Source organism: Eptatretus burgeri, chromosome 8 (assembly GCF_056783735.1).
Source record: "Eptatretus burgeri isolate ZD-2024b chromosome 8, Ebu_testis_v1, whole genome shotgun sequence".
NCBI lineage: Eukaryota > Metazoa > Chordata > Myxini > Myxiniformes > Myxinidae > Eptatretus > Eptatretus burgeri.
In genome coordinates this window covers 26,072,762-26,082,761 of record NC_140968.1, presented here as the reverse complement: position 1 = coordinate 26,082,761, position 10,000 = coordinate 26,072,762, and the positions used below count along the sequence as shown (strand labels likewise).

General features: G+C 43.7%; 2 protein-coding genes across 4 annotated transcripts in view; one reads left to right on the top strand and one right to left on the bottom strand.

Moving 5' to 3' along the window:
• The first annotated feature begins 138 nt into the window (after positions 1–138).
• Positions 139–2,470, top strand: LOC147021365 (CCAAT/enhancer-binding protein epsilon-like). The gene has a single exon (XM_085891241.1). It carries the CDS (start codon positions 139–141, stop codon positions 1,135–1,137), a length of 999 nt encoding a protein of 332 aa, XP_085747367.1. The 3' UTR covers positions 1,138–2,470.
• Positions 2,471–2,620: 150 nt separating this feature from the next.
• The window catches only part of LOC147021364 (uncharacterized), an 11,721-nt gene continuing 4,341 nt past the window's right edge, over positions 2,621–10,000 (bottom strand). The window contains exons 2-4 of one of the 3 annotated variants that reach the window (XM_085891242.1): positions 8,400–8,478; positions 3,273–3,355; positions 2,621–3,114 (exon numbers count right to left, since the gene is read on the bottom strand). In XM_085891242.1, coding sequence (XP_085747368.1) covers positions 3,096–3,114; positions 3,273–3,355; positions 8,400–8,478 — 181 coding nt within the window. In that variant the 3' untranslated portion in view covers positions 2,621–3,095. Of the gene's footprint in view, positions 3,115–3,272; positions 3,356–3,680; positions 5,345–8,399; positions 8,479–10,000 lie in introns of those variants that run through there. The other 2 variants (XM_085891243.1, XM_085891244.1) reach the window with 2 other exon arrangements.

Here is a 10,000-nt window from a genome sequence, read left to right as displayed (position 1 = left end):
GAGTTCGGTCTCCTCAGCAGTTCTTACTCCATTCCCGTTTCCTGGTGTCCGAACCGAGATAAACTCAATATTCCATTCCGTCCTGCTTAATTGTCACTCCTCCTCGTGCTCCTCCATGCGCACCCGGGCCGCTGTTCCATGGAGCACGCGGGCCGCCTGTACGAGGCTAGTCCATCGGTCCGTTACGACCCTGGGTCATGCAAGTTGCGAAGACCCGGCGGGTTCGAGTCCAGCGTGGGGTCTGGAGCTCAGGTAACGGGGAACGAGGTCGGTGCAAACTCGAGCGGTGGTGTTTCGGACTTTGGGGAGTTCTATGAGAATGAAAGCTCCATCGACCTGTCTGCGTACATCGAACCCAACTTGGAACTTTGTAACGACGAGTACTTCGCGGATATCCTCGCTGGTGGTGCGAAGCACGATGGAAAAGGCTTCGGGTTCACGTCACAACAACCGCCGACGGTCTTGGCATCTCCTCTACATCTCCATCCCCATCACCATGCTCACCATCACCACCATCCTCACCAGCATCACGACTCCCAGTCGGAATCTGGTGCGGTGGGGAACCCAGGCACGGCGGCCGATCACTCGGGCTCCGCGGTTTCCCATTTTGGCGCCTGCGGGCAGCAGCCCTACCTGTTCGAACCTCGTCCCGACTTTCTCTACGGAGGGTCTCCATTCGCGGGAGAGCCGCGTAAGGTGATCGTGAAGCGCGAGTCTGTGCAGGGTGAGGCTCGCATGGCATCACGGGTGGTCCAAGGTGTCTCGGGCGCCCCACTACGCCTCCAGGCGGCCGCGTGTGCCCAGACGAGCGTCCATCTGACCACTGGGACCTCTGGCAGAGCCACAACCCCCAGCCCCTCAACACCGAGGCTGAAGCTCAAGAAGGAGATGGACAAGGGCAGCCTGGAGTACCGCATCCGTCGCGAGCGGAACAACATCGCGGTGCGGAAAAGCCGCGACAAGGCGAAACAGCGCTCGGTGGAGACGCAGATACGAGTCCAGGAGCTCGCTGGAGAGAATGAGCGGCTTCAACGGAGGGTCGAACAGTTGAGTCGTCAACTGAGTGAGCTTCGGACACTGTATGGACACCTGTCCGAGCACGGCTTGCTGGCCAAGCACCCCACGTCCTACCCGTAGCGTGCTGAACTCCGGAGATCCTCCGAGCAAATTTAGTACAACAGTGGAACGTTCGGCTCGTCGCAGCCAACATCGGCTCATCGCAGCGTTCTACGTGTTGCTGATGCCTTGAAGTGAGGGCTGGTGGTGGACCGGTGCTGTCGCAAAAATGACTTGGATCAAAACCAGGGAATGTTGGAAGAGAGCCAGGAGGACCTTCGTCATGCCAAGTGGACTTTGAGTCGCGTGGCCCGCGGCGCATTCTCTCTATTATTTTATTTCGAATAATTTCTATCTTTCTCGTCCCCTTTCTGTCCTTTGTTCTCTTTTGAACATTTTCTTCTGGTTTTCGCTTTAAAAGTCTTTCGCTTGTTTGTTAACATCCAAAAATTTTATCCGTTTGTCAAAACAATCAGTTGCCTCTCCTCCGTTTTGGTTGCTCTACTCGAATTGGCCTGTTGTGTTTGCCATTGGTTTTGTCGCCATGATATGCCAATCCACATAAACTCACAAAATGGTAGTTTTCATGAAAATATCAAAATGATCATTCTAAATTTCGAAGAACAGTGATCAGTACACCTGTGGCCAAATGAGATTATGTAGTAAATCAGTGGCCTCATTAGAAGGTCTAGAGGGGTGAATGGTAGAGGGTGTGATTGGTAAAGAGGCGTTATTGATAGAGCTGGGTGATTGGTAGAGACGTGTGGTTGGTTGAAAGATGTGATTGGTATTGATGTGTGATTGGTTGAGATGGGCGATTGGTGGAGATGTGTGATTGGTAGAGATTTCTAAAAGTGATTGATCAAATACACCTGAAATCGTTGTTAAAGAATAATGAATCCATAGAGGCACCCAGTTAAAATTGTTTTAAAATAAAGAAAAACAAACTTGATCAGCATCAGATATTGAAGGTTAATGTCAGACCATAGACTTACTGATCAACCCTCCCATATTTATATGGCCTGCAGATCAATGCAAACAGTTTTAGGTCATGTGGTCAAAAGTTATTTCGATTTGTCTTTGCACATTCAGGTACGATTCAAACCCAGGTGGGATTCGTACCTTTTGTTCCGTTGCTTGTCTTTTTTGGTCCGTCTCTCATCTTTATGCTATATGCTTGGAGACTGTACATGTGTATGTGATGGTCATGTACCAGGAAGCTTACGGCACCTACCTTTTCCCTCAATGCACAGTAAGTGAAACAAAGAATGCTTGCAATGAAGTTTTTAAAATTGATTGTAAAATATCTCTCATCTATTTTAATTTTGTTCATGAAATGGAATTCTAACTGTACAACTGTTTTCACAAGGAAAGTTTATTCTACTGATTAAAACCAATTGCACGGTTATGCCCACCTGTGACATCTATATAATTATGAGGTGTGTGTGCGCGTGGAATCGACGATGACCAAGAAAAGGAACACTTTGGCTTGGTTCGGACCATTGAGGTTGCTCTGCAGTCTCTCATGGTGTACACTCGCTTGGCATACACGATACACTAAAATAGTCGTTTAACACACGACCGTGTTGATTATAAAGAGGTTTCATCCACAGCCTGAACTACCTCGCCTACCAAAATAAATTATGAGGTATGGTAAATCACCTACCAAGGAACAGCATGAGGAGTGTGGTAAATTGCCTTGCACGGTACACAATGAGGTACATGGTAAACCACCAACCTTGAACAGGGTACATGGTAAATTGCCCACCAAGGTACATCATGACGTATGATAAATAACCTACCAAGGTACACCATGATATGTGGGAAATGGTCTACCAAAGTACACAACGAATGCACATGGTAAATCACTGACCAAGGTACATGACCATAACTGAGTTTTCTTTAAACTACTTTGGGTTTCAAAACTTGAGATTTTATATAATTCAAGATATAGATTCATTCTGATGAGGTGAACATATACAGGGTGGGTCGACCAATAAGTCCTTGACAATGATGAGGTGGATACATCTGAGGGTTGATCAATAAGTCGTTGAGGTTCTGGGTGTTGGACAAAAAGGGTAAAGAGGTTGGGAGGACAGGGGGATGAACATGGGATAGGATTTGAAACTTCATTTGTTGTATGGCTGTTGTAATGTTGTCATGGACAATGTAGTACAATGATAAAATAATTATTTTATTCATGTTGGTTATATGACCTTATATGGAGTTCAAGGATTTCAAAGTCACCACTTGGAGTTGAAAGAACAAAGTTCGATCTGGAATGACAGCCCAAAGCTTTCTTTGGAACATACACTGAGACAGTTAGTGCATTTAAATACCATACAAATCATGAGAGTGGATGTAAATACCATATATACCACACTGTATTTAAATGCAATATATATCACAATAGTGTATTTAAATACCATATATACCATATCAGTGCATTTAAATAGCGTATATACCATCCTGTATTGAAATAACCATATACACCACCACACTGTATTTAAATAACCATATCCACCACAATAGTGTATTTAAATACTATATATATACATATATATATATATATATGTATATATATATATATATATATATATATATATATATATATATACCACACTATATAAATACCATATACACCATAATAGTGTATTTAAATACCATATATACCCCAATAGTGTATTTAAATACCATAAATACCCCATTCATGTATTTAAATAGCATGTATACCATACTGTATATAAATACCACATACACCCCAATAGTGTATCTAAATACTATATACACTACAATCGTGTATTTAAATAGTGTATATACCATACTGTATATAAATACCATACATACCACAATAGTGTATTTAAATAGTGCATATACCATCATTTATTTAAATACCATATCCACCACAATAGTGTGTTTAAATAGCGTATGAACCACACTGTATTTAAATCCCAATTATACCACAATAGTGTATTTAAATAGCATATATACCACACTGGTATGAAAATACCATATACACCACAATAGTGTATTTAAGTACCACATCTACCACAATAGTGTATTTAAATAGTGCATACACCATTCGGTATTTAAATACGATATACAGGTATACCCCATTCATGTATTTAAATTGCATTGATACGACACTAAATTTAAATACCACATATACCCCAATAGTGTAATTAAATTGCATTGATACGACACTAAATTTAAATACCATAGATAGCCCAATAGTGTAATTAAATAGCATATATACCACAATAGTGCATTTAAATAGTGTATTTACCACACTGTATATAAATACTGTATAAACCACAATAGTATATTTAAATAGCATATGTACCACACTGTATATAAATACCATATACACCACAATAGTGTGTTTAAATAGTGTATACACCACACTGTATTAAAATAGCATATATACCAAAATAGTGTATTTAAATAGTGTATATACCATACTGTATTTAAATAGCATATATACCGCACTGTATATAAATACCATATACAGCACAATACTGTATTTAATGGGTGTGTATACCATACTGTATTTATCTAGGCAAATATACCATACTGTATATAAATACCATATACACCACAATAGTGTATTTAATTACTATAAACACCACAATAGTGTATTTAAAGGGCATATATACCATACTGTATATAAATACCATATGCACCACAATAGTGTATTTAATGGGTGTGTATACCATACTGTATTTAAATAGCAAATATACCACACTGTATATAAATACCATATACACCATAATAGTGTATTTAAATACTATAAACACCACAATAATGTATTCAAATAGCATACCACACTGTATATAAATACTATAAACACTGCAATATTGCATTTAAATAGCATACCACACTGTATATAAATACTATAAACACCACAATAGTGTATTTAAAGGGCATATATACCATACTGTATATAAATACCATATACACCACAACAGTGGATAATATGGAATAGGCAAAGCCGAGAAGCGAACGAAGAATTCTTCTTACATTCGCTTCTGACTTTACCTATAACTTGTTGACAACTGTATACGCAATTTCCGGTTACTTCGGCCTGGATTCGGGATCAGTGGATGATCATTCAGATTCATTCGGATGATCATTTAATCTCGATTAAAAATTATTTTTTGATGATGCGGGAGATATCTTTATTAAAATCAGTGGAGGAAATATACACCATGTCTGATATTATTTGGGTCTTTCATGTCTCCGACGATGCCTTTATCTCCCGGCATGCATCATTCCCCATGACAAAAACCTGAAACAAAACAAAAACGGAAGCAAAAGGGTCATAGGCAACGTCACGGATTCACAATTGGCAGGGTATTGTGCTGTTTTTGTTGTTTCCTATTCTCTCATGTGCACGCGTTAAGTAATATTCACAAGATAGAAATAAAACCCAATCGTGTTTATACACCGCACAGTGTTTAAAAACAACCGGAAGCAAAAGGTCATAGCCAACGACACGGATTCCAAATAGCCAGGGGTATTGTGTTGTTGTTGTTGTTTCCTATTCTCTCACGTGCATGCGTTAAGTATGAAGCTCACTGCGTTCGCTATAAATAGCATGTATACCACACTGTATATAAATACCATACACACCTCAATCGTGTATTTAAATTGTGCATCTACCATTCTGTATTTAAATACCATATTTACCACAATTGTGTATTTAAATACAATATATACCACACTATTTAAATACTGTTATGTTTGTGGGGTAGATGTAGGAACTTTGAGGTAAAGGTAGGATTGTATAATGTAGCATGGTCCGTGGACGAGTAGGAGACATCTCAATGTAATCTTAGTAGGGAAAACTGTCAGCTTACGTTGTTACATGTCACCACCCGGGGGTGGTGCTGTGTTAATTAGGTTGGGTCTAAAGCTAATTTGTCCCAGCATGTGATTGCCCCTTGTGCCCTTTTCAGATATTTTTGCATTTTCAAAACCAGAAAGAAAAGAACCACGTTTTCAACAACAACAACAACAACAACAACAACAACAACAACAGAGCCGAACATTTCTGAGCAGGCAAAACGCCTCGAGGCTTATGATTGGTCAGTGTGACATTAGAGACAAGAGGGCATGATCGGAGGACAAGTAGTTGGTGTGAGGAACGCGTTTGAGACAGAGGGTCTCGTCTTTGCTCTCCTCTCAGCATGACAAAATAGCAGTGCGATTCTCGTTCATGCTGGTGTGAATTCATCCACATACTGAAACAAGACGCTGGCCATTGACTGTCCGGCTGGGTCGTGAAGTTTGTACGTTTCTGAGGAGAAGGGGCGAGGGAGAGCAGAGAGTTGGGTGAGGTATGCAGTGGAGATGGCAGGGTCTCGCTCGCTGACTTCGCCTCGACACGCCAAAGAAGGCTGGGCGAGTCTCGTGTTCGTTCTTCATGAATTTTCCCTTGTGCTAGAGCAAGACGCGAACCATTACTGTCCAGTTGAGTTGTGAAGTTGTACGTTTATGTGTGAGAGGGAGGGGGGAGAGAGAGAGAGAGAGAGAGAGAGAGAGAGAGAGAGAGAGAGAGAGAGAGAGAGAGAGAGAGAGAGAGAGAGAGAGAGAGAGAGAGAGAGAGAGAGAGAGAGAGATATATATATATATATATATATATATATATATATATATATATATATATATATATATATATATATATATATATATATATATATGCGTGTCAACAATAAATATCGGCGTTAACCAATGGTGTGTTCGAGGAAGAAGGTGGGCCATCGTTGTGAGCGGGCCTGGTGTAAGAGAGGAGCAGGGTCGGCATATTCGTTTGAGAGAATAGACTGTACAGTGATTGGTGAGCCCTGTTGTTGAAGACCACCGCACAAATTACCTCATGTACCTTTCCCATGCAAAGAGCGGCTTGCCACCATTTTGGGTGCGGTTTCCCACGCAGGACGATGCAGTTCGATCGCCAAGCTCATAAAAGATAATCTCTGGACACCCAGCTAAGTGCCAGAATAAAGGGAGAGATTTTATTATCTTTTATCTTTCTACTTGTCTGTATTTAAGTCCGTGTGGAGACGTCTCAAAATTAGCTTCAGTTTGCCTCATGTTTTTATTCTCACGTTTTGATTTATTTTCATTAAACCCTTATTCATTAAAGTTGCTTGTGTGTGTCTATTCGTTGCGGGTTTGAGTATAAACCCTTGTGTTAGTCTGGTATACGCCTTTACCACCCTCCATCCCACATGTGCTATAATTTCCAAGGATCACGTGTTCGCCTCCAAGGTAGAATTGTTCAGCTATCCGTCCATGTCAGTGTTAATCGCCCGTTCACGACAACTGGGTCAAGGGTGGGACATTAACTTAACCCCCCCCTCCCAACCATGACAATACAATAGATACCACGAGAGTGGAAAAGATCATGGTTTTGGTTTGGGGACGATCTCAGATGGTGGTGAACAGGTCTGGAAGATATGGAGGAAAAAATGAGATTGACGAGGATGTGGAAGTTGGTTCCACAGGTGGGGAAAAAGAGGAACAAATGAGTGGACATGACCAGTGATCTTGGATTTAGGTCGTTTCACCAGTCGGGGGTTGATGGCGGACCGTGTGAGACCTGCAGTCACCTGGGGGTGGGGACAAAGCACGGTGGGAGCAGAGAGTGCAAGACCAGAAAGGAGGACGTTTAAGATAGAGAGACTAATGACCTGTCTGCGATGTTGAAGTGATAGGCCCATCGACTCAGCTTCATCGTGGGAGATTCCAATAATCTTATAGGCCTTGTTTTCCATGGTGTTAAGCTAAGCAAGATGTGAGGCAGGCGAGCCAGCCCAGAGGGGAGAGCAGTACTCTATCACACTGCCGATGAAGGCCTTGTAGGTGGACAGAAATTCAGATGTGCCAAGGAAGGATTTTGTACGATGGAGGATGCCCAGTCGGTGACTGGCTTTGGAGGCCAACTTTTAAATGTGGTTCGTCCAAGAAAGATCATGGCTGATAGTGAGACCCAGCCATTTGAATGACAACTTCCTCAAGACGATTGTTGAGAAAGTAGATGGGGGGGGGTGGGGTGGGGTGGTTCTAAATAGCATAGACACCACAGGCTGGCAAGATGGCTTAGAGGTATGCACACTCGCCTCTGAACTGTTTAGCCTGGGTTGGAATCCCAACCCGGCTAAAAACTGTCATCTGAGTGTTTCACAGGCAAAGTGACTCGTTAATGTGTGTGCCAACCCTTGGATGGATATTTAACTGGTGTCTCATCTGCTGGCATTAGTTGGTAGACATTAAAGATCCCATGGTGTCCTTCGTGAAGAGTAGGCAAGCTATCGGCGGGAGCAGCAACAAATTCCTACCTTAGCTCCTGCTGGGAAGGCAATGGCAAACCAACCACTATAACCCTTGCCAAGAAACTGCTTCGGTAGCATCGACGCTCTGTAACACAGGATGGTACTGTACTGTATTTAAATATGATAGATACCATGATAGTGAATTTAAATACCACATATACCATAAAGGTGTATTTAAGTAGCCTATACACCCTCGTGTATTTAAACACCCTTTTTATCCCATGATGGTGTATTTCAATAGCAGAGTGAACCTCCAGCTCCACATCCTTTATGACACGCTTAATGATCCATGAGCTAACCTAGCGAAAGACATGAAACCTAGTGGCCCAAAACTTTGCATGCCCACTACGGAAACTCGAAGGGAGTGCATGAATGAAAACTGGCTATTTCGGTGAATTAAAAACCCCTTTTGAAGATAATTAACGGGGTGCTCCTCATGAACATACAAAAAGGCATTCCCTTGGTCAGCCCGCTCTTCCATCGCAGGGGTTCTAAGCCGCCATTTTGTTTCGGCCTGCTCAAAAATGCCTTGCCATGGAACCACAATGTACTCTCAGGGACTAATTAAGGTATATAATTGAAATCTGTCTTTGGATTTGAGGATCGGAGCATGTGGACCAATTGTCGAAATTTGGAGTGAAATCTCAAAATTTTAAGAAATTAACAATTCTTATAATTTACATATTTACTTTAAGCAAGCAAGGCTGTGATCCCTCCATCCCCATATTTACACAAGAAAATGTGAAATTGCCAAAGCATTAAACTTAACTTTTTCTCCTGTTCGGAGAATAATTATATTGAGTGAAAAAAAGATTAAGGAATATGCCGAAATTGAATGCAATGAAAATAATTGTGATAAAGCACTCATCGTCAAATGCCTGATCTTCACTATGTACATCGCTGATCGCCTACCAATCCAGATGTTCTTTCATTTTTGAACAACCGTTTCGTTGGAGTCCTTGCTTGAGAGCTTAAGCCACTTGGCGGAGGAGGGAGGGGAGGGGTGGGGAGGGAGGAAGGAAGGGAGGGGTGGGGAGGGAGGGAGGAAGGGAGGGGTGGGGAGGGAGGGAGGGAGGAAGGGAGGGGTGGGGAGGGAGGGAGGAAGGGAGGGGTGGGGAGGGAGGGAGGAAGGGAGGGGTGGGGAGGGAGGGAGGAAGGGAGGGGTGGGGAGGGAGGGAGGAAGGGAGGGGTGGGGAGGGAGGGAGGAAGGGAGGGGTGGGGAGGGAGGAAGGGAGGGAGGGTGGGGAGGGAGGAAGGGAGGAGGGGTGGGGAGGGAGGAAGGGAGGGGTGGGGAGGGAGGAGGGAAGGGAGGGGTGGGGAGGGAGGGAGGAAGGGAGGGGTGGGGAGGGAGGGAGGAAGGGAGGGTGGGGAGGGAGGGAGGAAGGGAGGGGTGGGGAGGGAGGGAGGAAGGGAGGGGTGGGGAGGGAGGGAGGAAGGGAGGGGTGGGGAGGGAGGAGGAAGGGAGGGGTGGGGAGGGAGGGAGGAAGGGAGGGGTGGGGAGGGAGGGAGGAAGGGAGGGTGGGGAGGGAGGGAGGAAGGGAGGGGTGGGGAGGGAGGAAGGGAGGGGTGGGGAGGGAGGGAGAGGAAGGAGGGGTGGGGAGGGAGGG

Bases quoted from the DNA above. Each gene is read 5' to 3' on its own strand.
- LOC147021365 (XM_085891241.1), top strand. From the start codon at position 139: ATGGAGCACGCGGGCCGCCTGTACGAGGCTAGTCCATCGGTCCGTTAC.